Here is a 27,716-nt window from a genome sequence, read left to right as displayed (position 1 = left end):
CCCTAACCCTGTATATGATGGAAACAACTTCAAGCCAGGGGGTGCAACAGCACCCCTAGTTCCAGCATGGCTCCTGATTTGCTGGGGTGCACCTGCACAGCTGGGATTGCAGGAGAGTGCCTTTTTCTCCTCCACTCTCTCATTGCTTTGCTGCTTACTAATGCAGAGGGAATAGTTCGACTCCCCTTCACCCCCAGCCCAGGCAGCTTTCACCATTTTTTTTTCTACAAACCCTTTAAGCCGGTTCCCCTTTGCCCAGCGGAGGGCGGGGAGCAGCAGCCCCTCGGCTGGGAGCCCCTGGGCCTTGGCGGGCGCTGGAGAAGGAGGGGGCGCTGCCTGGGATTAGCCAGGCCCAGCCGCCCAGAGGAAGTCCCTGCTTTGCCTGCAGCGGGTGCAGGGATGGGAAGTCAAGTGAAAGTGAAATCAGCAACGGGGGGAGGGGAGGCGCTGGGCGGTGCAGGAGCTGCAGCTGCTCGGCTCTGTGCCTCCCCCTCCCGCTGCCCGCCCGAGCCCGGAGCCCCCATGTCCCACAGGCGGGGAGCGCGGGAGAAGGCGGAGGCCGCCCCCGCCGAGAGGCACAGCCACAAGCGACCCAGGAGCCAGCGCGAGCCCCTGGCGGGCAGCAGCGGGGGCTGCAGGGCGCAGGAGCGGCATGAGCAGAAGAGGAAGAAGCGGGAGGTGCAGCAGATCCAGCAAATCCAGCACCTGGAGTCCTTGTAAGGGGTTCGGGGGGGAGCAGACGGAGAGTCCCCGGGACAAGCCCCTCTGTGGCTGGGGAGCTGCCCGCCAGTGCCCCCACCCGTTGCTGACCCGTCATTGCAGAGCTGGGGCCTGTCCAGCGGCAACTCTCCGTTTTAGGGCTACCCCCTGCTTCTGGGACAGGCTGAACCCAAACCCCGCACTCTCGCTAGCCCATCCCCTGGTATCTGAGCGTTTGCAAATAGATCATAACAGGCTGTTGAACTGGGTCCCTGGGAGGGCGCTGGAAATCCAGATTGAATCTTAGGGGCGGCATTTGTTTTTGGCTGATGTATTTGGCCTTTATAGATAATTAAAGTACCCCAATGATTGTATTTTATAAATGAAAATTAGAAAGGGAGTGGAGAAGCCAGAGTTATGGGAATGGGACCATTTTATGATGTCACTTGCTACTGGCTCCCTTCTAATTCTGGCTGATCATTAGCAATGTGGCACTTCAAAAGTTTGATCTGGGTTTGTTTTTTTTTAGAGGCAATGGGCCATGTGCTACCACTGCATGGAAATACCGACTGTCTAAACATGTGCATGCACATGCTTCAAAAGCAATGTTCATGTGCTCCCAAATCCTGTCTGGAAGTAACCCCATGCACAGGCCCAGACCCTGTACTGGTTACCTTTGTTCCTGACAGGAATAATCAGCATATGAAGCCGGAGCAGGAGTTTTATTTACAAAATGCAGTAGGACGTATCCCAGAAAATGTTCTCATATGTCCCTCTTTTTGAGGACTATCACTCAGCATAGTTCCAAAGTTACCTAAGTTCCCCCCAAAATCTGTCTCTTCACTTTTATCGTTGAAAGTTATATACATTAGAAATGCAGAATCATTAAACTGATGCTATAGAGCTCTCTACACTGAGGAATCAGTCCCATCACTTTTTAACTTCACTGCATGAATAATATTTTGATGGCCTCAATTTGGGCCACTGTCACTCTTTGTGTCTTACATTTGGGCCTTGGCAGAGTGAGAGGTATACCATTCTGTGGCTACTGTTGTGGCGGTGGTTCAGCCTCTCTCGTCTCCTTAGGGTCAGGGAACTTGAAGCAGAGGGGAAAACATGTAGCCAGTGTTTCATGTGCTGTGCACAAGTCTTCTGGTGGGCTTCTATGTGCAGTGACCTTCCAAGTGTGGCCCATTTTGCATAGAAATAGGTCCAGAATTTGTTGTTGTTGCTATGCCCACCAATTTCTCTGAACATTTTACAGAAGGCAGCCAGTCTGTCCATTCTCTATATACCCATCCACATGAACATAGGTAAAAAAAAGTTCTGTCACCCAGTGCCTTTTAAAAAAGTGTCCTTCCCCCAACTCCTTCCCTGATTTTGTATCTGTCCTGTTTGATTTTAAGTGACATTTCAAAGAAAGCGTGAGACCTGTAGTTTGACAGCAAAACTTGATCAGCAGGATCCCTTTGGAGTGAATGAAAAAATGTACAATGTAAAAGGCTTAAGATGTGCTGAATGATTCCTCTGATGCTGTAAAATATGTGTGTGCCTTAATTTATGAAAAGGGGGCTGAGACAAGTGGAAATATCATGGGCTGCAATCATAATTTAATGTTAATTCCTTCACAGTGGGAGTAGGGATTTCTTCTTGTGAATTACTCCAGACAGTGCTCTAAGTGTTGTTAAGAAGAGGATCAAATGATACCTTGGCATTGAACACCTGTGTGTACATTGTCTTCACTGATGTCTTCCAAGTCAGATCTGCCCACTGTATGGACAAAAACAAGTCCCTCTTTCTATTGTCAATGCTGCTGATCCAGCATTGGTGCAGAACAGCCTCCTGAGTCATCAACAAAACTATCATTGATGCTGTCTTCAGATTAGTTATTGGTGATGTTGAATGTACTAGAGAGACAGTTTGATTATCCTGTACTAGGTTGAGCTTGTAGTGCTGGCAGTAAGAAAATTCTTGCTTTGACATTGTCAGTTGAGCATATTTATGACTCAGTGTTGGAAAAAATAAATATGAAGTGGCAAGATGTCATTTTTCTTACCATAGCTGGACTTTCGAGATGAAAGAGTTGTGAATTTCTGGCAGCTAGGGCTCAGTTGGATGCATGAAATATCACTATAAAGCAGCATAATGAAGTTGTCATTTCCAAGCAAACACAAAACCAAAGCATGTTTGCAGACTAGAGTGGATTGTGTTCTTTGCAGAAGACTTTTCTTTTTTCGGCTATTTAGAAATACCACAAGCATCACTTCACTCTGTTTGCATCTGTGTGTTGCACTGTGGCTGCTACACGTCTTAAGGAGTGTAATTAAGTAAAGTTTTAGGCCAAGTATGTTTAAATTATATGAAATTTTTAATTTTATAACATTAAACAGCTTTGTTTTGTCCGTGTATATAAGTCTGATGCTAAGTTGTAGAAAATAATGTTAATACAACTATATTTTTATTGTTTTCCAGCTATGAGAAACCTCCTCCAGGGCTAATTAAGGTTAGTAAATTGTAATAAATGTTTGTATTTAAAAGAAACTGTAAACACTGGTTGGAATCCTGAGGTCATTAGGAGTTTTACCATTGGCATTGGGGGAATCAGATCCACCTTCTATGATTCCCTCTCTCCTTGCCATTAACATCACATTAAATTAGCATGTGATCTTTTGTGGAATTCCTCTTACCAGATTCAAAGAGTCATAATTTAGTGCTGGCAACTTAAACAAAAACTGCCGCATATAAAGGCTATTGTAATCACTATATTCAATTACAGAGAAGAGAAAATCAATAAAAATTGAAAAGTGTTTAATTCTTTTAATTTAATTAAGTGTTGGACTAAATGGAACAGGAGGGAAGCAATTCAGTAAGAATATTCAGGCTTGAAGGGAAAGGTTAAGGACAGCAAAAAAGAAAAATGAGTTAATGCTACTAAAAGAGTATAACTTCATGGGTATAAAGGAGGAAAAGAATATCAGAGAGAAAGAAGATCCATTAGTAAATGATGACATATACACTTGGGTTATTTGTTTTAAAATAAGCTAGACGAAAAAGGGGTATTGTTTTGCTTACCATTTCTATAGGAAGATGAAACTAAGCCAGAAGACTGCATACCTGATGTACCAGGCAATGAACATGCCCGAGAATTCCTGGCTCATGCCCCAACTAAAGGACTCTGGATGCCATTAGGAAAAGAGGTCAAAGTTATGCAGTGTAAGTGCAAGAAGCATCCCAATTTCATTGGGCCTTTTTCTTTTATAAATCTTTTGACTTTAGGCAAAAAAATCTTAGTGATACGTGACTATGCAGTATAAAAGATGAATTCCAGATATATTGACTTCATATTGATATAATAGCAGCCAATATCATGAGGGCTTTTGTAGATATGCAGACTGAATTTAACGGTTCGTTTCTCTTTACTGTGCTCCAGCTATATAAAGATGTTTTCCATTAATGTTTTTAATTGGTTGTGAGCTGACTCAAAGATTCAGTTTGATTCTGTTTTACTAAAGGTTGGAGATGTAAACGTTATGGACACAGAACAGGAGATAAAGAATGTCCATTCTTTATTAAAGGCAATCAGAAATTGGAACAATTCAGAGTAGTAAGTAAAAATATTGTAGTATTGGTTGTATTTTTCATTAATAATGATGATGGCTAATCTTGCAAGTGAAAAGAAGTCTATTAGGTTATGGTCTATAAAGGATTTTCCACTGTGTCTAGTATCATATTGATGTTGAAACCTGACCAGAGTCCTCTTATTAGAGAAAAATGTCTCTCTTCATACACAGATGTGATTGAATGTATTATTAATTTTCAGAAAACCCACTCTTTAAATGGAAGATAATAATTATTTGCATATAAATTATAAGTCTTCAAGAAACTTTCAACCATTATATTTAATTAATCTTTTCAACATCAGTTATTTATGATTAAATATCAATGTACCTAAAAACTCTGTTAACAAATAAACAGTGGTGAGTTGCCCAGGTAACATGAAGAGATTTAGATTACCTTGCATCAAATGAGTTTATAGACCAAGCTATGAGGAGCCACAAGAAAATTAGGAAGATATTCAAAGAGTGAATGATGCAGAAATTTTAGAAATACCTTATCTGTAAAACTCCAATGTGATTTGTCTTACATTTCACAGAAAAATTCTATCCTGCGATGAGATAGCATATGTAAAATTTCAGGGGTATTGTTTAGGTAGAATGAGTAAAGGGTGGGGTTGGGAATCAAACTTAAAATAGGAAGCTAGCTTCTTCCTTAACTATGGATAGACAAAATGCCTTCCATATATGGGATTCCATACATGAGTGCTGGTGCCTAGTAGGTATTCTCCTTTATGCTAATGTACAGGTGTCTCTGCAAAACAGCTTGACCATAGAAATAGTGGTAGAGAAAAAATTGGAAGATTTTTTATTACCCTAGGGCCTAGGAATCCTGTTTATAGACCAGGACCCCATTGTGCTTGGTGCTGTACAAACACCTGCCTCCAGGAGCTTAGCCAAGAGACAACAGAGGACACAATACTGACAGATGGAGTAGGAGGAAACAATGAGATGATATTGTTCAACATGGGAGGCAGTGGTTTAAGCACACCAGTGTACTAAGTGTGGTCAGGTTGTCTGAGGCATCACAGAAAAAAGGGGTTTTGAAGGAGGATAATGAGGAAGTTTTGCAGATGTTTATGGGGAGCATCTCATAAGCATGAGAGGCAGCATGGGAGAAAGGGCAATGGTGTTTGTTTGCAAATTTAAGAAGTGGGCAGTGGAGGCTGGCATCGTGGGCTAATCAGAGATGGGAACTGACATCTCGACAGTGAATGAGAGACTTAGGGTGGAAGAGAGCCTTGAAAGGGAAGACAAGCAACTTATGTTTGAAGCGATAAAAAAGAAGGAGCCATGGAGGGATACAAAGATGGAGGTGACATGGTCAGCGCAATGAGCTAGGAGAATTATCTTTGCAGCAGCATTCTGAATGGATATTAGTGGGGCAAGATTGCCTTTGTCAAGGCCAGAGGAAAGGATGTTGCAGTAATCAAGATACGAGATTAAAAAGAGCCTGAACAAGAATTATAGCTGTGTGGCTGGATCGGAAACATCATGTTTTAGAGAAAAGAGATCTGCAAGATTTAGACATTGCATGGATATGAGGACCTAGAGAGAGGTCTGCGTAGAGGATGATGCTCAGGTTATGGTTCTGACTCACAGGCAGGATTTCAGTGTTGTTCCCAGTGACTGAAAAAGGAAGTAATGGAGAGGGAAGGTTCAAATGTGTTAGAGGCATATTTAAGATTATTTCTGGACTTCAGCAGCAGTTCTAATTTATAACCAGTTTTATGTCTCATATCACCATAATATTTGAGCACCTATAGGAGATAGTCCCCAGCTATAGGAGGAGACGTGTTATGGGCAAGGAGAGCCCTATGCAGTCAGCTACAAAGTCTTTGGATTAGAGTTGCGTAAACCTTTCCTGATGCCAAAAATCAGCCCAAGTTCACTAAAAGGTTTGCAATAATGTCAGTGCATCCTTGTGAATTGAGAGCTTGGGACTAACTGGGACTCTTCTATTGGAATAAACGTTGGATTGGATATTTTAATGGTAGGAAAGTGTCATAAATATATGCGCCAGTGGTAGTGTCTTTTACTGATACTAGGCTTTCCCTTTCCTCTTTTTCAAAGGCACATGAAGACCCCATGTATGATGTAATAAGGGAAAATAAACGCCATGAAAAGGAAATGAGGTAAGTGTATCTCTGTAGTAAATTAATTTTTTTTTAATGTAAGCCTTTAATTTGATATTATTCTGTGAAAATTAGATATTATGGGCAAAATTTCCTTCACGGTTCAGCTCATCACCTCCAAACAAAAGTTAATTTTTAATGGTAAGCTTTATATTTTAATAAAAAGCTAATGCAGAAGAGGCGGTTTCATTTGTCCCTTCTTAATAAATATTTGCTATTTTACTTGTTGCTCATAAATTGAAGTGATTTATATTTAATGATTCCTAGAACTGCCTGTTCAAAAAGTAGACGTGTTCATTTTTGCCAACATTTTCAAACCTGGAAGGCTCCTAAATCTATTTTTTTATGTCTTTAGTAAAAGTGATCTGATTTTCAAAGGTGCTGGGCACTCACAGCTCTAATTGACTTCAGTGAGATTTCTAAGCAGTTCTGAAAACCAGGTTGGTTTTATTTAGATACCTCTGTAAGGATTTAGGAAGCTAGCTTTAGGTACTCATGTTTGAAAAATGTTGCCTTTATTCCTATTATTAAATCGTTATTCAGTAAATAGAGCAGAAGCATTTAATTATTTTCCTTGTTCCTTGCACTGGGAAGCATCACTGATGAGCAATATCCAATCAACATTAGAGCTTAAGGGATAGGGTGCAGTGTAGTTGTAGGTGACCAGTTGCATGTGTTTAAAAAAAATACACACCAAGTTGAAATGGATGATACCAAATAGAAGTAATCAAGCTGGTAAGGAGACTTTCCTTATCTGTTAAGAATCCATCCTAGCATAGAACTAAACAGGGGGGGCTTTTGCATCAGAAATTACCTGTTTTGCTAAAGGAAAACCTGCTTTTTATGTCAGTGATACCAGTGACTTCCCCTTCTTCATCATTGTAACAAAACCTCATAATTTATTCATCCCGGATTCACCTGCATGTCAGTTAGTAGTAGTATAAAAACTGGTTTGGGGGCATACTGATGGCTGTTGCTGCTGAGTACACTTATACATGTTAAAATAAAAACATCACATAACTGCTTTTGCTGGGTAGCAGTAGAGGCCCTCCCCTTATCAACCACCCCACCCGCAGGATGGAAAAACACTTGAGTTGGACAAATGCCTGGCTGAAAACAGGAGCACAGAAATCCATAACTTAGACTCTGACTGGAGTGATTTGCATAGCCAGGGATCCTCCCCAAAGACAACTTGGTGACCAGTTCTCACAAGTCTATTACATTATTCACTTTTTGGGGTGGGCATACTGCTGCACACATGGAAAAAGGATTCTCTTTCATATTATTTTTTATGTGTTTAGGATACAGCAATTGAAGCAACTGCTGGAAGACTCTTCTTCAGATGAAGATGGAAGTAGTGGCAGCTCCAGTTCCTCAGAATGTAAAGAGAAACACAAGAAGAAGAAAAAGAAGGAAAAAAAGAAAAAGGAAAAAAAGAAAAAAAAGAAAAGAAAGCACAAATCTTCTAAATCAAATGAGAGGTCAGAATCTGACTGACAGCAGTCACCTGCTAAATGCTTCTTGACCCCAGATTGTGAACTGTGAGGAGACATCCAAAGAATGAGGAACAACCAACCAAAAAGGGCTTTGTAATAGTCTAGGAGAACATACAAACGGGTACATCTAATGTCCCATTTGTGCCATCTTTTTCTGCCTCTCTACAGGGGTGCCCCAAGCAAGGGATGAGCTCAGCTATGGCTGTTTAACAAGGAATGATTTTACTTGAGCATACCTAGGTACTGTGAAACGTGGGCTAATGATCATCTAACTCGATGGTTGATAAAACCTCACTGTTATGCTGCCACCTGTTAAAACAGCCACCACCTAAGGGACTGCTTACAGATTTCAGCAGAGGACAGCGGAGCTCTCTAGTGAGGTAATGTTTACCCCATAAAAGAATTTAATTACACACAGAGCTTTGCTGTAACAGGAATTGCCGTTTGTACTGTGCGAAGCATTGAACCATGTTAGGACTTCCCATGTACAGCAAACAACGACGAATGTTTGCTAGGTCCAAACTAAGTGTAATCAGGCTGTACTGTATCTTCCCCGCATGCTGATGGTCACTCCGATCATCCCATGATCGGAGTGATCACCACTTTAAAGTGTGTGACATAAGGAAAAACCTATTAATGTTAATGAAGAGGCTTTACTTTAAGGCAAAAATGTATTGTTAGCAAGGGTTTATTTTTATTTACTGGAAGAAAAGCTCAGTTCTGAAATGTCAACACTATTTCTGAGCCCCGCTCTACAACATTGACCAGCACCTACTCGTTGAAGTAACCCTATGAACTGCAAAATTGGGCTCCATGTGTGAAAATCTCTTGCTAAATAATAATAAAACTCCCCCCACTAATTTTACTGACAAAAGCTAGCATGTTAGTTGCTTAGAAAAGAGTTTTCTTGTTTGAAATGGAATAGGTAACAACGTTCTTCTGAGCATTGTTCATTATCTATGTTGTATTGATACATGTTTTGTTTCTAAAAAGGTTTGGGGAAGTAACTTTAAATGTTTTAATTTTACATATTTAGTAAAATATTTAATACAGTAATATTTTGTGAATCATTGTGAATATGGGAAATACAAAGAATATTCTTGTATCAATATATGGAAGGAATCCCAAATGTTTTACAAGTGTATATAGTACACAATACTATAGAAATGTAGAAAAAGAAAAGCAGGCTGGAAACAAGGATGCTTTGATCCAGGACATGAGGACAAATGCTTATTTTTACAAAAAGGGTCCATGAGATCTCTAATAATCTCCCAGGGCAGACAGGACTGGAAAGATCTGTACAACAGTAAACAGTATAATACCTGATATATCTGTCCCTGCAAGATGAATGGCTAAACTGATCTCACTGTGATGTGAGTGAGCCTCTGATTGCAGGGAATCTAGGTATTTAAAAGTAACTTGCAAGGGAAGAGGGGGTTTGTCCTGTGGACTCTTTGAAACTGCTTTATGACAATGAATGAAGCTCTGAAACTTTTTTTACATTGAAAATATCAGAAATGTCAAAGCTGGTTTTTTCCTTTGTTTTATGAGAAACCTCAGTATAGAATTGGAGTTTTCCTTCACGAGGAGGAAAAGGGTGTGTTTAAAATCTGAACTTAGACAAGGCAGTTGTAGCTAGTCGAGGTAAACCCAAACATAGGCTCCCTGTTAGGGCTTACACTGAACAGCTATCACATGGTAAAGCTACAATTGCCTTGTTTGTGGCAAGCATGAAATCCTGACAGTGTTGACTTTGGTGATGGTTAGATTTCACCCTAATATTTTAGTACAGGTTGAACATGCACTATTTCTTGGCATGAAACCTTTCCGATCCTATAATGGAAGGGAGTAGGAATGGTGAACCAAATACACCTCTACCCCGCTAATGCTGTCCTCAGGAGCCAAAAAAATCTTACCGTGTTATAGGTGAAACTGCGTTATATCGAACTTGCTTTGATCCACCGGAGCACTGCTTTACCGCATTATATCTGAATTTGTATTATAGCGGGTCCCATTATATCGAGGTAGAGGTGTACATTGTTTTTGTTTGATCACACTAAAGTGACATTACATCAGACTTGCTTTGATCAGCCAGTGTGCAGCCCTGCCCCCCCAGAGCACTGCTTTACTGAGTTATATGGGGATAGAGGTGTACTTTTTTCCTCTGCTGCATAATTTTCAGGTATTAGAGTTAATAGTTTAAATAATCTGAATAAATATTGAGAGAGGAAGTACACTAAGTAGGTGAAGTCTGCATAAACCTGCTATTACTGTTCTTCCAGAAAGATACTGTGGATGACTGGAAATAGGATCAAAAAGCCCTACTCAGAAGAGGCCTGTTCTGTTTTCCCTGCTAAATTTTATATCAACAGAAGCAAAGGGAATAAAAAGGGGGGACAAATCCATTTCTTCTCCTTTACAAGACACCCTCCAAATCTAAAGCATAGACCTTGTAGTCACCATCATCACAACTGTGCATAATCCTCTATTGAATCACAGCAATGTAACTTTTTAGATGATATCTGTACTCTATCTTAAGTCCCAAAAGTAGCTACAGGGTCTCTTCTCTTATAGTATTTAGTAAACAAGTTGTCTATATGCAAAATTAATGTTACTTGTTAGCGACTATCAGAAGTTCAGGAATGTTCTATGGTAGGGTAACTGACAGCTGGCTACAACTGCAGTTTCTTTGTTGGTAGCCTTGGCAGTTAGAACTGCCTGAGAGTTGGCTTGATTGATCTCCTCCTTTACAGTGCTGCAGTGGAGAAATAAGTATTGTCATCAGAGCGTCCAGTTACTTGCTTGTTTGCAGCATGGTTGAGGGAATGTGGGTAGGAAATAGATTCCGAGAGGTGTCTTGCAACAACTCCATAACTTCCTACCAATAGCTACAGCAAAGCCAATCTTTAAAATGTAAGAGAGGCTTCATGTGGGTTATTGCATCTTTCCTTAGAGTTTTTGCTTGGAAGTCTATCCTGAAAGCCATATTAAGGTGTCTTTATAAAATGTCATCCCATTAATCGTTAATGGCCCCATCTCTTTTTGCTACCTCCTTGGGTGTTTATCTTTCATAGGCAACCAGCATCAGCTCTTTCTTCTACTATAAAAGGTTAAGTTTTGTTAAACATTTTTAATATTTTTTCCTTAAAATATTTAGAAAAATGTTAACCTCAGTACACTCACTCACTCAAAAAAAAAAGTGGCCATATAAACTCAGCAGAATTGTTTTGTATGCAAGTAAGAATAGACTCCCTGTACATCACTGTGGAACACTTAATCATGATGGAAAAAGAAGTAACTCACTGACCAAACGATTGTTACTAGTGTGGCAAAGTACCTGTCTCTCCTCCCCTAGCTCAGTCCTCCTCAGCCTTGGAGACACAGGCTTGGGCAAAGCAAAAGTCCTTCTCAGTCATGCAGGGTCTGGCTGATCCCTTCTCAGTCAGGCCCTTGTTCTGTTTTCCTCTCCTTCTGGGGAGAGTCCCACCTGCCTTGCCAGAAAAGCTTTTTAGAGTTCAGCTGTCTCTACTCGCTGGCAGCAACTCTGCTTCTCTCCTTCCCCCCTGCTTCCCTGCCAGAGAGGGTTTAAAAAAGGTCTCCAGCCATTGGGGCCAGTGAAACCAATTACCTCCCTGGTAACCCTTGTTCCAGCTGAACCTTATTCCTAAGGGTTAAGCCTTCTGGGACTAATTACTACCCCACACTTGGTAGCTCAGTGTCCTGGGTTTGCAACACTAGGAATCAACAGGTGGTAGTTTCTAATGTAATTTCACCCTATGGATGGGTGGTCAACCCACTACTATTTACAGTTTTAATCAGTGACTTGGAATATATTATCACTATGATAAAAAGTTCATACATGATATAGAAATAAATAATGATGACAAGTCACTGCTACAGCATGATGTGACTCAGACATGTTTTAATAGAGTCAAATGAAAGCTTTATCTAGAGCAGTGGTTCCCAAACTGGGGTTCATGAATCCCTGGGGTTTGCAAGATGTTACAGGGGGTTCTTGGGGAAAAAATTCCCCAATGGTGGACAGACCTGTCCCTAGGGACCCTGGGCAGCACAGGGCCAGCAGCCCCTGGACTTCCAAGAGTTAAGCAGATCAATTCAAGCATATATATCACCCTGAGGAGATTTAAACTTCAAGACTCCTTATAAGAAATGGAAAGGGAGGTGGATATTTTTTGCTGTTTTTAAAATTAAATAGCTAGTATTGTTTTTTTTAATTATGAAGAAAAAGTTTAGGCTTTGTTGTAACATGTGTTGTTTGCCTGGACTGCTCAAGACCTGAATGCTTGTATAGGAGGAACTTGGAGTTGGCATCTTAAATACCTCTGTGCTGTTTCACATCTAATACTCCTTGATGAAACATAGGAGCCTTGTCTTATAACAGGCTTATTCAGAGTGATACAAGCTATGAAAAGTGAGATCGTGGAAGTGTTGCCATTTTCATAATGTAATAAAAATACTGCAATAATAAATAGTGTAATAAAATTTGTTTTAGGACATTATATTTCCAAGATTACTTGAGTATAAATTATAAAAGCAGTAAAGGAAAAAATCCCTGGAAATATTTATTTTTTTTAGGAGAGGGTTCATAAGACTTGACATTTTAGTGAAAGGGGTTCATAGGATGTTAAAGTTTGGGAATCACTGGCCTATAGGAATAGAAAAAAACAACAAGGAGTCCTTGAGACTAACAAATATATTTGGGCATAAACTTGTGTGGGCTATAACCCACTTTGTCAGATGCATAGAGCGGAAGATACAGTAGGCAGATATAAATATACAGCACATGAAAAGATGGAAGTTGCCTTACTAAGTGTGGGGGGGGTCCAGTGCTAACGAGGCCAATTCAATCAGAGTGGATGTGGCCCATTCCCCAACAGTTGATAAGAAGGGGTGAATATCAACTGAGGGGAAATTACTTTTGGTTTGTACACCTACAAGATCTCTATCAAGCATTCTTAAAAACTACAATCCTAACCTGGGGAAGTGATGAAACAGATTGACAGAGCCAGAAGGGTACCCAGAAGTCACCTACTACAAGACAGGCCTAACAAAGAAAGTAGACAGCCACTAGCCATCACCTACAGCCCCCAACTAAAACCTATCCAGCGCATCATCAAGGATCTACAACTTATCCTGGATGACAATCCCTCACTCTCACAGACATTGGGAGATTGCTTCAAGTTGAGGGGCTAATATTCACCAGCAACTACACACCACAGAACAGAAACATTAACCCAGGAACCAATCCCGGCAACAAACCTTGTTGCCAACTCTGTCCCCATATCTATTCAAGGGACATCATAGGACCTAATCACATCAGCCACACCATCAAGGGCTCATTCACCTGTACATCTACCACTGTGATATATGCCATGTGCCAGCAATGCCCCTCTGCCATGTACATTGGCTAAGCTGGACAGTCTCTATGCAAAAGAATAAATGGACACAAATCAGATATCAAGAATTGTAACATTCAAAAACCAGTTCAATTTCCCTGGACACTCAATAACAGACTTAAAAGTGGCCAGACTCAAAAGTTCAGCCAAAAAAAAAAAACAAAAACCACACTTCAAAAACAGATTTCAACAAGAAACTACAGAACTGGAATTAATTTGCAAACTTGACACCATCAAGTTAGGCCTGAATAAAGACTGAGTGGCTGGGTCACTAAAAAAAGTCATTTTTCCCCTCCGATACTCACACCTTGTCAACTGTCAGGAATGGGCCATATCCACCTTGATTGACTCATTGTTTTTGCTGACACAGACCAACACGGCTACCCCTCTGAAACCTATAGGAAGAGAGAACGTAGTATTTACAAGATAGGGAACTGTATTCTCAGAAACAGTGGCTCAGTTAAGGATATAGGAGCCACTGTACATAAACAAAACATGAGCTTCCAGCGTGATACTCTCACAGGGTAAACAGACTGCCTTAGACAACATGACTAATACCACTTTCTGGACTATAGTGTCTGTGCTTCAAAAATGGTAATTTGGAGCAGGCTTAGAAGAGCAACAAGACTAAATTCTTGTCCAGGAAACACAATGCAAGAGGCTACAGCAGCAAATCAGTTTATTGAATAAAAAGTTAAGAGGGAGCTTGAGTGCAGTTTTTATGTACCTATACAGGGAGAAGATGTTAGATAGGCCTTTAGCACATGAAATCTAGTGGCTGAAAAATTAAGTCATGCAAATTCAAACTGAAAACAGCATAAGTAGGTATTATTAATTGGCAAGGTTTGTAGTAAATTTTAGAGTTTAAAAAAAAACAAAATGGGATGTTTATAATAATCACAAGTTAGGCAAAAGGCAAGAATTCCTGAATTAAGTGCTATGGTTTGAGATGCAGGTCAGAATAGATAACTAATGGTCCTTTCTAGCCTCAGGAGGAGAAGAAGAGCAAAAAACCACACAATTGAGCTGTTCCATAAAGTGTTAAAGTGAGCAATGGGCATCTACCTCTGATTAACCATTTACTTATTTAAGGCACTTGACATCTTGGTAATTTACTTCAGAGACTGAAGCTTTTAACAAGTTTCTTGCCTCCAGTGCATGTAGATTCTGGTTTATCACATTACTTATGAGTGCTGGAATTATGAAACATTCACATGACTATACAAATCAAGAAGAGTGTAGCTGTAACATGTCTACCAGCCATAGATCTATTAGTCATCCTAGCAAAACCTCTTGGGTCTGATTATATAGTTAAATATTTTTTCCTCCTGAACTGTTGTGGTACTACCAGAGACCTCTAGAGAAGACAAAGATGTTTGGACCAGGACTATCTAGGTTCTGCATGCACTGACAAGGTCCGAGCATAACAAGATACTTAAAATTCAGTGAGAGGTCAGAGATGACATTGACATTCCAAAGTCACTGATTAATAGCCAACTAGCACTGATTAATAGCCAACTAGCACCACACACCAGCTACAGGGATTATGTGCTGTGGAAGAAGTTTGTGTCTTGCACTACACCTGTCTTTCCTTAGCAGATCCATGGTTATCACACAGTATTTTTGTAGGTGGTTCTTACATTCTCTTCGTTTAATTGAAACGGCTGTAATTTGATCTTTTCACTCAGAAGCTAAGAACAAACACTTCTTAAATCAACATTGAAGTGGAAGAAATTATACAACACCAAACATACATAGAATTCCTACACTCTGAATGTGAAATTGCAGAATTAAAATATGACATGCCAAGCCACCATTGGCATAAGATTTGGTGATTATACCCCACCCACCCTCTGACAGAAGATTTAGCTAGAAACACGTAGCTTTTAGAATTTGAGTCAGAGACAACAAAAAACTGTCCAATGAAACATCTAGTGTTAGAATCTCAGGTCTGTTTGAACCTCCTTTGCCAAAAAAAGGGAATTTTTTTCCTTCAGCTGTCCTACACGTGTAGGGTTCCTTGCATAGTCTGTTGAAGTCACCAAAAGTAAAATGCAACAAAGCGATAGTTATAAGCCTGTATCCGAGTCACCAAAATGGCAGTATAGAGAAGTCTGTACAAACAAGCTGCTCAACTGATTTTCTGACACTATGGTGTCAACAAGGTGATTTAACTTAGACACATCAAACTGGTTAGGTACCTAGCTGAATTAGATAGACTAGATCTTCCTCTGCAGCTTTCTGAGGTGTGTAGGCAGGGTCTATTTCACAGTGACTTGTATTCTGAACCACTGCAATTTTGGCCCAGAGCCACACTAGCACAGTTCTGAGCCATTTAAATTGAAATGTCCTCTGCATCTCTCTTCCACGTGTCTCTGCTCAGATCCCAGAATCTACTGCATCTAAGATGTTTTGAAGTACCCCAGTAATTTGTTCTATTCCCATACACACTGCCACCAAGATAGTTCAGAGAGAGGTATTTTAACATACGAGTAAGTTACTTGGAGTATATGTGTATTGACATGGCATTTTGCAGCCATGCCAGGATTAAGTGTTTTTTAGGATAACAGAAGAAAATTTAAGAGTTAAGGTGGTGTTAGGCTCAGGTCAAGTGTACCCAAATTCAGAGTTAAATGTATTGGATGTATGAGACCAGTAGCTGCAGCAGCAGAGACACCAAGACATCTGCAGAGGTTGTCCCTTAAAATGATCCCCAGCATGCTGGTTTTAACTGTTAGAACTAGAGGTGCTCTCTGGATAGAGCACTACAGTCTCCACATTTGTCAGGTTATCATTACATAAAGCAGTAAGTGGCTATAGAGTTTTTTTTGTTTGTTTGGTTTTTTTTACACTGTATATTAAATTCTTTGGTTCAGGAACTGGAAAAAAATCTGAATTTTGAAGAGCTGTTTTGTCATTAGTATTCTCCACTGAGGATTAATCTGTCAACTATCCTAGACCTAGTTTTCCTATAGGAGAGGGGACCTCAGGGAAAGTCATGGTTGAACTCCTGAAAGAGCACTCTGAAAATCATCCCCACTGTTCTATTCTCTGAAGATAGAGAAATTTAGTTACCTGAAGTCTTGACCTCTGAAAAGCAGCATGGAAGTTAGAGTTACAAAAAACAAGCTTTGCAATTAGAGTTTAGAACAATATGGTAGGAAGGTAGGAAAGTAAGTGCAGTTGCTTAGGTGTTTACTAGTACAGACAACACATCCCCATATTAGGCTTGTGCTTCAGTACAGTATTCAGGAAAGAAAACCCACACATCAGTGCAATTCTGTTAACTTTATTGCTTTTAAGCAATAAGTGAGAGTTCTTATTTACAATTTCGAGTGCTTTATTTCAAGTGTTCCTTTCATTTAATATTTTATATAGTGTACTCGAATTCTTTACCATGTTACTTCTTACCCTTTAACTGTGCATAGTAGCTTAGAAAAATTTATACAAAAAAACAAAAAAAAGCTACTTATGGACTCATTTTAAAGATTAGGAGACATGCAACCTCAGTATGTTTGTGTTCTTCTCCCAGCATTTGTAATAATCAGATTTCCCCCTTGCATTTGCAATAGTCAGATTATCTTCTTTTGTAGAGAGACCTCTTTGATCCACACCCTAAAAAAAAAAAAAAAAAAAATTGAAAGATTTAGTTTTTAACATATGCACTTTCCCTTCACTGATGCTTGTTGTAAAAAGTCTTCCTTTAAAATAGGCAACTAGCAAGTGATCTATACTATTGCAGGAAGTAAACTAGGAATTTGAGACATACTGAAGTCCCACCAGCTCTGCAGACCTAAGTTCTGCACCACAGATCCTGGATTGTCTAGCAGTAGTACAGAAGATTAGAAATCAATTATTTTAAAGATAGTATGTTGAACCAGTTAGTATAAAATTCCTAGCATTATTAGTTTGATATTAAGTTCTCTTAATTTGTTCCTTAATTTTGGTGCAGAACTATTGGGAATGCATAAATGCATTGCAGAAATTGAAGGCGGCAGGCTGGAAAAATTGCGCCATTTTTGGCATTAACAGGGAAATACAGGAGGAAGTTTGAAATGTGCAAGATGACTGAATGCTCCTACTAAAAAGATCAGGAGTGAAATGTGCACAGTGATGACATCTTAAGTCATAGTTAGGCTTTGGACCACAGTGATTTTGATTAGTCAGGCACTTGCACTTCTGAGCCAGCGTTTCAGACTGCAGACAGATTCAAACACTCCATTGGTTTATACTGTTCATGTCAGGAGGGTTTATTGTGGAAAACTAATTTCAGGTGGGAAGAGAGGAGTTTTTTCCTTCATGGTATTCCCTACACATGAACAGTCTTCCTCCATTAGGTCAAGTAACTATGCTCTCCCTCACCAAATATCTCTCACCTCTTTGAGCTGGCTTCCAATAGCCACGGACCTCTACTCTTAACTCACAATGCTTTCATAAAGTCACATTAGAACATATTAATTAGTATAAGACTAGAGACCTTGGAATTAAGACACGTGCCATGTTTAATCACTTGAGTTTGCTACATCTCTATTTTGACTTTTAACAATAAAAGTCCCTGCTCCAGAGCTTACAGTGCATTAAAAAACAAACTATAGTACCACCATTAGTGTAATATGAAATGCGAACCATTGTTTTTTAAAATAAAAATTCGGAAGCCTGTAGTTTAAGGACAGAAAGATGCTTTGTAGTAGAGAGTGACAGGGTCAAAGAATTTTTATGACAAAGGAGTATCTAAAAAGGCACTCATGTTTTGAATGCAGATAATCCAAGGGAGGAGAATAAAAAACCACCACACACACACAAACACCACATGACAGTAAACTTAGAGTTACTGCTAGAACATATCTAGTGTTTATGGCATGTAATAGTATGCTAACCTTTGTGTGCACTGGGTTTAGGCATCTCCCAGACTTCAATATCTTCTGCCTCACATCTTGTGTCTCTACGTTTGTAAGGGGGTTTGCCTATCCTTTTCCTTTTTGGTTTATCCAAAAGGAGATTACCTGAATGACCAAATAAAAGTAGCCTTAGTACTTTTTCAAGCAATTCAGAATATTTAGATTTTACTTAAGACAGGCTCTCACTTAAGTTTATAGTATTTAATAACTTTTACTCTCTTTCCTGAAGCAAGGATTCTCTCTCTTCCCCACACACTCTTCTGCCACTCTTTACAATTAGTGTGGATCAACAGCTATAGACAACATTGTCTAAAAGCAGTATCTGCATAGGCATGAACATGAGATTTAGCTTTAGAATTCACTTGTCAAGAGGGTAATGAACTGCTGTTGAGGGTGCACAGAAGAATTATGTCCCTAGCTAGGACAGGGTTAGAGTATCTTAACGAGGTAGCAATAAATTGTCCTAGTAAAGACTGCATTGATACAAGGCATCATTTCTTGCCACATTAAAATATACAGCTGTAGCTTTAAAATAAAAGTTTTGTCCACCACAATCACCCCAACTCTATATATGCAGACTCCCTCCCCTGAAGAGCAGCCAGATTTATAGATTATCTGAACCACAACCAACATGTATTTCCTTCAAAGCAATAGCTAAATATCCCACCAAAATGGCAAAGTATTCTGCTGAAAACAGTTTCTTTGAAGATTTAAGGGAAGAGAATCTGAGGAGTGACAAGAAATCAGCTGTACCTTGTTCTTTGCTTTTGGTTGGGGATGATAGGCTACCACATATCAAGCTGGCACACTTGGGTTTAGCACCAGTTCTAATCCAGTACTCATCAGCTGTCAGCCCCATGTTTTCCTTTAGTAACCTTACTAATTAAAACATAGTGAGACATTGGAATAATATCAGTAAGCATCTACTGTAAGTAACGTTACCATACTGACTTGTTACAGCTGACCTACAATACAGAGGCAAAAAGTGTAGTCCACAGAGGACTATATTTGAATTTTTTAAATCTAATATTTATATGGATACTAATAACTGGTAGCTGGGCCCCAGTTTATTTTTTAAATGTTGCTCATTGGACTCAATATGCATGTTTATCATATTGTACCTTTGTGTATTACCAAATTTGATAGATATTGTGAAAGGGCTGCAAAACCTCACATGGAACCAATTACTGCTTGATTATACTAGTATATCATGGCAATTTATGGCAGTGCTTTTGAAGAAAGCACAAGCAGAATTACTGTAATTAATACACTGATCATTAGCTAGTTACAGTCACAGGAACTCAGTTACCTGAAGTTTACTTTGCTTGTCTTTGTTTCTAGCTAAAGGAAATATTCTCTCCCAGGCCAAGAGGAGTTTTTTAAAATCTCAGTTAAGTTTTGCTAGTGCGCTAGAACTGTTTAGTTGTCTTCAACAAGTTAGATTAAAAGGAAGCAGTAGTTTATCTGAAGTTTCAATATTTGGTTCTCCTGCAGAGGTTCCTCTAGTTTTAAGCAAGCTAAGGGCAGCAGACTTGGTGAAGCCACTCATCTGTCATAACAGAGGGGGTGGCTAGGCCAAACCCGAGTTGCATTATAAACCCATGTGCCAAATTACAACACCACTCACTCAAATCTGGCCTGGCCATTCTCCACCCTCAACTATAGTCATCGCAGAGAAACAGTTGGGCCAAGTCTGAGGGGCAGCACACTGTCTTGAGTGGCCTCTACTCCCCTACTATAGATATAGGACACGTTTATATCAGCTAGCATCATCAGTTTATAAGACACTTCCCCCACCTTAGCTAAGCCTATTTTGTAACATGGGGGTATGGTTTGGTAGCCATTGTCGACATAAATTTAAGAGATTATTTGCCAAGATGTCATTTGACAGTGGCAAACAAGAATGTTGTTCATTTATTTAACGAGTTAAATATTGAAAAAAGTGTATTATCCAAGTCAAAAAGATTAAATGAGGATCAATCCACATTTGTTTACTAGCTGACATCACCTGAAGCTCAACCTTGGGTAAAAATTTTTATATATAAATATATATGAATAAAAATAAGAGTTCTACACTGTTTAATAATAATATTAAAGGACTTCAAATTTAGCCTTAGCCAAAAGTTTGCTGGCTATGCACAAGGCAAAAATAGAACATAAAAGAGTGGCCATACTGGGTCAGACCAAAGGTCCATCAACCCATTATCCTGTATTCGGACAGTGGCCAGTGCCAAGGCCCAGAGGGAATGAACAGAACAGGTCATCATCAAGATGATCCATCCCCTGCCACCCATTCCCAGCTTCTGGCAAACAGAGGCTAGGGCAGTGGTGAGCAACCTGCGGCCCGCAGACTACACATGGCCCATCAGGGTAATCTGCTGGCAGGCCACCAGACTGTTTAAATTTGCATGGCTGCCCACAGCTCCCATTGGCCGGGAACGGCAAACCGTGGCCACTGGGAGCTGTGGGCAGCCGTGCCAATGTAAACAAACTGTCTAGCAGCCCACCAGTGGATTACCCTCATGGGCCGTGTGCAGCCTGCGGGCTGCAGGTTGCCCAACACTGGGCTTGGGACACCATCCCTGCTCATCCTGGCAAATACTCATTTATAGGCATATCCTCCATTAACTTATCTAGTTCTTTTTTGAACCCTGTTCTAGTATTGGCCTTCAGAACAACATCATTTGGCAAAGAGTTCCACAGACTGACTGTGCGTTGTTTGTTTTTTTTAAAAATACAGCTAGCACTTAGAATTAGAGAGCTAACACATGCTGCAAAATATTCTGAATCACGATCCTACAGTACTTTTATCTCAGTCATATTAACTCACCTCTTGAAGACTTCTGTGAAGTTCTCTTATGGTCAGATCCCTCTTGTTTTGCTGTAAACCTCTTTTTTCCATAGTACCCATAATCACTGTACACAACCTCATCCTGTTCCTTCTCGCTTGACTTATAAGCCAGACCACTGCGTTCACAGAACCCACTCTTCGTTTTCATTTTCTCCCAAGCAGGCCAGCTAATCAAGTGAGCTGGTATGGCATTTTTAGGTGGTTTCCAAAGCACCCTCTGGCCAATTGGCCTGTAGAAACTGCCTTTACCGGAGGTCAAGTGTCCATATGGAGTGGCTTCTTGAAAGAAATATTCAACTTCATCCAGATCATCCTCCTCCTCATTGTCACCCTCTTCCTCTGCCACAAAGTATTCTTCAGAGTCTTCAGCCTCTGACAGAGACAAGCTCTTAGCAGCTTTTTTCTTTAGGGAGTAGATTTTCTTCTGACCAGAAGATCTAGGGAGGACCCCAATCTTTCTATCTCTGCTGGCCATCTTTTTAATCTTCACTTTCGAACAGCTATTGAAGTTCTGAGTATTGACAACATTGGTCTGCTCCCTTCCTACCACTTCATCTTCATTAAGGGAGCCACTACTTCTAATTTTCTCTTTCTCTGAGCTCTCTGTACTTTTTTGGACAGCGTACATGCTCTTCTGAAGCACATAATCAGGGACAAAGTAAGACACTGGTACATCATCATCATCAGTCGATGATCCTTCATCTTTAGAAGACATTTCATCAGAAGACAGACTGAGTACACTTTGATGTTTCCTTTGTGGCAAACACATATTATAGTTGTAGTTAGTGTCCATGTCATCCACACAAGCTAGCCAACTGTTAGAAGGAACATACTTCTCCATGGATTCTTCACACCATAAACTTTTATCCGTTATCTGACTTACATTGGTTGGACTGTGGCTCTGATTTAGCTTTTTCTGCAGTGGACTTGAATCATGTGTTATTTCTGTACTAGACGGAAATAACCCTGCTTGCTGATCAAGGTTGGACTCCTCTTCAGAAGTTTTTGAGGCAGCAGATCTTTTCAAACTAGTTTTTTTAAACAATGTGTCCTGCCTTGCCACTAGCTGATCATTACGAACAGTTCTAGCCAGCTCAGCAATTTGCATTGCCCTGGCTTCATCTAGAGGAGATTTTGCCCTTTGGGTTGCATTTCCCTGCTTTTCTGCATCTAGTTTTACTTCATTATTCTGGAAGTCTTTTTCCTGCCCATCTTCACCACTCTGCTTCAAAGAAAGAACAGTTTTTCGTTCATCTGAATAAGAAGCACATGACACCAATTCCTCCCCTTCATGAGGGCTGTATATTACCCCTTCACAAGAGCTAACAGAAAACAAGTCACGTTGCATGATATTCTCTGGGACTGGTTTACTACTTGCCACATCATAGAGAGGAATAGTTTCCTTAAAGGTCTTCCATAGCTGAATTGCAGGCGAGCCATTTCCATACTCTATTCGGACCTCTTCTTTCTCAAAAGCATAGCTTCCTGAAGGAATGTTTCTATACTGTGAAGAGTTGGAAGACCCCTTATTTTGAAAGTCTCTTTCTGGCAGAAGAGAAGATCCAGCTGAATCTTGTTTCACTGAAGTACTTTCAGTTTCTGTACCCATACCAGAAGAAACACAGCCTATATTTCCTGCTTCACAGCCTTTCGTTTCTGTACGGAGATCCTGAGGCTTTTTTGGTTTGTTTTCAGGCTGTCTAGGATCAGTCTGTGTTTCTTTGGTCACTGTTTTTTTCCCAGGGCCACTATAATGTCTAAACCTTGTTGCATGATAAAACAGAGGAGAGGGTGGGGGGACATTAAAATAAGGTCTTCTGTTAACTCGTGTGTGCATGGGATGTTGTGGAACAAGATATCCAGGGTACTCATGTAGTGCAACAGAATAAAATGGAAAATATGGATTTCCACTTCTGAAACCTAGAGATATTGAAGAAGGAAAGGAGAGAGATATGCATTTGTCTATATAAACAGCACTATCTTCTGAAATAAAAGCTGAAAGTCATCAGAATCCATTAGGTACATAGGAACTGCCATACTAGCTCAGACCAGTGGGCTGTCTAATTAAATATCCCACCTCCAACGTTGTCTAGTCCCAAATACTTATGAGGAGAGTGCAAGAACGCCATAGAGTGGCAATTACAGGGTAATATGCCTATAGGTTATATTTCTTCCCAAGTCCTGAAGCATGAGATTTAATTTGCCATCCAAACTGCTGGAGCTTTTATCTACTAAGTTGTTATCTATTGGAATGCCTTTTAAAGAACAGCTCTAACTACAGTTAGAAATTCAATGAATATATGCATTGGCAAGCACTTATTGGGCAATAGTATGTACTCTTAAGGTGTGTTATGAGCATTTTAATAATATCTGATGTTCACTAGAAGTTTCTACTTGAAACTATGCAGTCTCAAAGAGTCCTGTGGCACCTTATAGAAGAAGTATTGGAGCATAAGCATAAGTATTCACCCATAAAAGCTTAGGCTCCAATACATCTGTTAGTCTATAAGGTGCCACAGGACTCTGTCGCTTTTCACAGATCCAGACTAACACGGCTACCCCTCCGATACTATGCTGTCCCATATTAGCCAAGACTAATCAGAAAGCCATCAATACCAATTAAAAAAACACAACTATTGAAAGCCTCTTATGGAGTCAGATTTATACTTGCATATTGCTAGAAACAAGATTGAAATAGCTTTACTTGCCTTGTGCATTTAGTTAAGCTTCAGGCATAACATTCTCAACTCTCCCTTTGCCCTGCTATTACAGTACACGGGATATTTAAAAAAATCCCACTCAGTTTTTAAAAACCTCCATGCAGTTTCTCTTTAACCCGAAGTTGTTCCAGTAGCAACCCCACCACAACAGTCCCTGTGCCTATTAGGGAGAATGTGCATTATGATGTCATACTTCTGATATGATGTCAAAGCAGTAGTTTAGTTTTTAGCTAAAAATCTTAGACACTCCTAGACAATGCTCAAGTGACATTTTCCTCCACTTAATATCCCTGACAATGCAGGCTTTGGCATGGAACCTTTTAACAGGCACCACAGTGAGAGAAGTGTCTCAAACATGAAACTGACAGACAGTTCTATTTCAGCTCTGCCACACACTTCCTGTGGGACCTCGGGCAAGTCAGTCTGTTAATTAATGCCCATTCTCCACAAACTGTAAATATTAACAGGCACTTACAACACAGGGATACTCATTCAATATCTGTTAAGGTGTCTAAACCGGCACTAAGTTATGTCAAGGTTTCTGCGTTGACTGAAGTTAGCCAAACTGATTTTACTCAACATTCCTCAGAGGCAAAGGATATAGTAGTGATCGCCTTTATACATGCGCTTTCCTATTGTTGCCAGTTGCTGAAACTGCCTGCTTCTGTTTACTAAAAACTCTTCCTAGAAACTTACTCTTCTTGTCCAGTTCATTTGGAGTTGTCCCACTCATGAAACAGACATCAAACACCAGTTTACAATATAGCTGAACAAATAGACAAGGAGAGCACATTTTAAGAGAGATGCCTTCAGTTTATACACTAATAATTCTAGGCTCCATGATATTAGGGGAAAATATAAGTTACAAAACAAATGAAAGGAGCTTTAATATAAAGTTTGCATTTCCTTCACTCAGGTAATAATACAAAAAGCATGTTTTCCTCAGATGGCTTTATTTTGCCTTACCTGGGGCAGGTACACAGTATGGATTATACAGATGACTGAGGTACCATGGATTGGGGAAAGGTTGTTGTGCTGTTGGCTGTGCATAAAAAAAGGGTCTTGTGTGGTTTGTGGAATATGGTCCATTTTCTGAAGCTGGAGCAGTGTTCATTTTTTAAGCTGAAAGACAAAAAGTTATCAGGTTTTGCCACTTTAAAAGTGCCAAGGGACATGACAGATCACACTTCTAAACAAGTCATAGTATTGCAGGGATGAACAGACTAAAAAGTCTGCAAGTTAAAAAAATAAAATATTCTCCTACATCCATGCAACTGACTCCATCTTGAAAATTTTCACTCTCTTTCATTTCTGCCCCTATTAGGGGAGAAGATATGAAGTCCACAGTAATATCAGTTGTCATTAGTCTCACTAGGCAGCCACATGACAAAAAGCAAGACTTCCTTTATACATACCACTTATGAGCATATAACAACAACCACCACCACCACCCCAAAAAACACCACCTTCTTCTCTAGATTCTGGGTGGTTGTTTTTTTTTTTTTTTTTTTAACAAAAAAAAAAAAACCACAACAGAATCTCTCTCTTTTCTAGATGAGCAGAGTTAAACCTTTTTATAAACTATATACTACCAAGCCCCTCTGAAACAACCTGCACAAGAAGCACCTGGCTGTCCACAATTAACTTACAAAGCAGTAAAAGAGGGGTTAGAAAAGTAAAACAGTTGGCACTAGCTAGTATGAAATGAAACAGACATGCTGATGAGCTAAAGACTTCATAAAAGTAAATGACAAAAGTTGAACCAACAACCTGTTACAGATTGGTACACAGCTCACTCCTCAGGTGAAAGAAAACCACTCAGGGCAAAGTCCTCTTTCCTTCAGATTCCATCTAGAACACAGTTTCAACACAGATTGACTAGCCACCATAAACCTACATGTTCCTCTTACTGCACCCACTCTTCTAGACCAGACACCCAAAAGGCTAGTTTGACCTTTGAAGAAAGCAAGCCCTACAAAGGTAAGCTATTCCTCCCCCATCAAAGTCCTCCCAAAACTAAGGTCCATGCTGCTGCTTACAGCCCAGCAAGAGACTAACCACACCTTCACTTCACCTTGTTTATGGAACAGAACTACCACTTTCCACTCCCTTCACCACCTGTGGCTCATTTAATAGTGATCCAGGGACCTTTTCCATCAATCAATGGGAGTGGTAGCCAATGGAGGGAGCAGGAAGAGCAGCAAGTGTTCCAACCCCCAGGCAGAAGACTCCAGTAATGGGTACCCCAATCCTGCAAACACTTCCATGCATTTTATTTTCAATCTGTATAAGAACTGTGACCTACCTGATGTAGATCACAGTCAAAAACTAAATATGATCAGTCCTGAACTTAAAGTTGTAGTTTAAAACAAAATCTTTTTGTGAAAAAAAATCCTCAGAAAGCATAAAAAAAAGTTTGTCAAATTTTATTTTTTGATTTTATTGGTCACTGTTAATACTAACAAAAGTAAGAGACTAATGATATTATATGTCAACACAGGGATTTAGACAGCTGAAATTCACAGTCCACCTTCTTAAGCAAGGAGGTGTCTGCTCCTACAAAATATACTCCAACTCTTGGAATGTATGAAAATTAATGATAGAAAAATGATTGGGATCCCAATCCAGGCACAGGTATTTATACAATGTGGGGATTCTGTCACTTAATTGAGACACCTCAATGAATTACAGAGCACCTATCATTCTTGGCAGGGACAGTGAGAGGAAAAAGAGAAGCATGATGTGAGGATGGAGAGATTAACTCACATGGGAAGAGAGAGAGAGAAATGTGGATGAATTGGAATTTCTATGGCTATGTCTACACTAGGCAGCTTTTACACAGGTGTGCCGCTAAAAGGCATGCAGTGTAACCACTATTCATCAGCAGGACAGAGCTCTCCCGCCAACAAAAAACTTCCATCCCCAAAGAGCGGCTGTAGCTTTGTCAGCAGGAGAGCTTTTGCCGGCTCTCCTGCCAACAAAGTGCTGTCCACGCTGGCCCCTTTCGCCAGCAAAACTTTTTGTTGTTTGTTGTTTCCACACCTCTGAACGACAAAATTGTCGTTCAGGTTCCTGTGTAGACAAAGCCTGTATCTATGTAGGGAACTTTCTCCCTAATTTTTTCACTTGTCTCCTCAGGCTGTGTTGGTCTGCTCTGTATCCCCTATAGAGACCCCAGTCATAACATGCGCTCTGTGTGGGCAGGAGCTATGATTTCACTCTGCTCACACCTCCTCACTGGATTTCTCTCTCAGTTGCAGTGTTTCCAGCTGTTTTGATCACAAGTCTCAGGATATTTTTCTTTAAGCCCACTCCTGGAGTCACGTGATCATGCAAGACTCTCAGCTTCCATTTCCTTTTCCAAAGTAAATTAATTGCTGGCGCTCCTCTGGGTGGGAAGGAAAGCTGGAAAATGTGAAGCCTGAAGGCTCAAGCCCCAGAGGGCAGACACAGAGCACCGAACATTTATTGTTTTGAAAAATCGGATCGTTTTAAAGCTCAGCGCATGATCTTTTCATCCTTGGGCCAACACTGTAACTGTCTTTCCTCTTCTCTCCGGGCCACCCCAGTTATCACTCCCCTGCTCCCCCTGCAGGTTCCCGCCTTCCCTCTGCGCATCACGGGACCCCCAGACGGAGAGCCCGGAGCCTGGCAGGCGGGAACCTCAGCATCACGCGCTTGCTGCAGGGCTGCAGTGAGCGCTGTGTGTCGGCAGGGGGCGCCCTCCGCTCTCTCTGCCCTACCCCGCCCGCCGGTTTGATTTGAGCGCAGGCGCACTCGTCCCTTCTCGTGACTTCCTCCCTCCCAGCAACCCGCGCCACGAACTGCCCGTATCTCCCAGCTTCCGCAGTCTCCCAAAGCAGTCGGTTTCCGGAGGTCAACAGCG

At 40.4% G+C, this 27,716-nt stretch overlaps 2 protein-coding genes across 6 annotated transcripts; one reads left to right on the top strand and one right to left on the bottom strand.

Moving 5' to 3' along the window:
- The first annotated feature begins 384 nt into the window (after positions 1 to 384).
- RP9 (RP9 pre-mRNA splicing factor) lies at positions 385 to 9,159 on the top strand. Its single transcript, XM_050938086.1, has 6 exons — positions 385 to 716; positions 3,172 to 3,202; positions 3,783 to 3,912; positions 4,212 to 4,303; positions 6,387 to 6,448; positions 7,750 to 9,159. The coding sequence occupies exons 1-6, from the start codon at positions 400 to 402 to the stop codon at positions 7,943 to 7,945; spliced, it is 828 nt and encodes a 275-aa protein (XP_050794043.1). The 5' UTR covers positions 385 to 399; the 3' UTR covers positions 7,946 to 9,159.
- A 7,475-nt stretch (positions 9,160 to 16,634) lies between these two features.
- Positions 16,635 to 27,694, bottom strand: LOC127043801 (uncharacterized). 5 transcript variants are annotated; one of them, XM_050937960.1, is made up of 7 exons: positions 26,136 to 27,694; positions 25,601 to 25,681; positions 24,797 to 24,952; positions 21,090 to 23,030; positions 19,013 to 19,138; positions 18,239 to 18,364; positions 16,635 to 16,976 (listed from the first exon to the last, which is right to left on the bottom strand). In XM_050937960.1, exons 3-7 carry the CDS (start codon positions 24,942 to 24,944, stop codon positions 16,939 to 16,941), a joined length of 2,379 nt encoding a protein of 792 aa, XP_050793917.1. In that variant the 5' UTR covers positions 24,945 to 24,952; positions 25,601 to 25,681; positions 26,136 to 27,694; the 3' UTR covers positions 16,635 to 16,938. The 5 variants fall into 5 exon arrangements, with proteins under 5 accessions (XP_050793917.1, XP_050793918.1, XP_050793919.1 ...); XM_050937961.1 differs by having other exon boundaries at positions 27,061 to 27,694; XM_050937962.1 differs by lacking the exon at positions 25,601 to 25,681 and having other exon boundaries at positions 27,061 to 27,694.
- Between the last annotated feature and the right edge of the window lie 22 nt (positions 27,695 to 27,716).

This window comes from Gopherus flavomarginatus, chromosome 2, assembly GCF_025201925.1.
Source record: "Gopherus flavomarginatus isolate rGopFla2 chromosome 2, rGopFla2.mat.asm, whole genome shotgun sequence".
NCBI lineage: Eukaryota > Metazoa > Chordata > Testudines > Testudinidae > Gopherus > Gopherus flavomarginatus.
The sequence above is the reverse complement of the archived record's forward strand: the minus strand, read 5'-3'. Positions and strand labels throughout refer to the sequence as shown.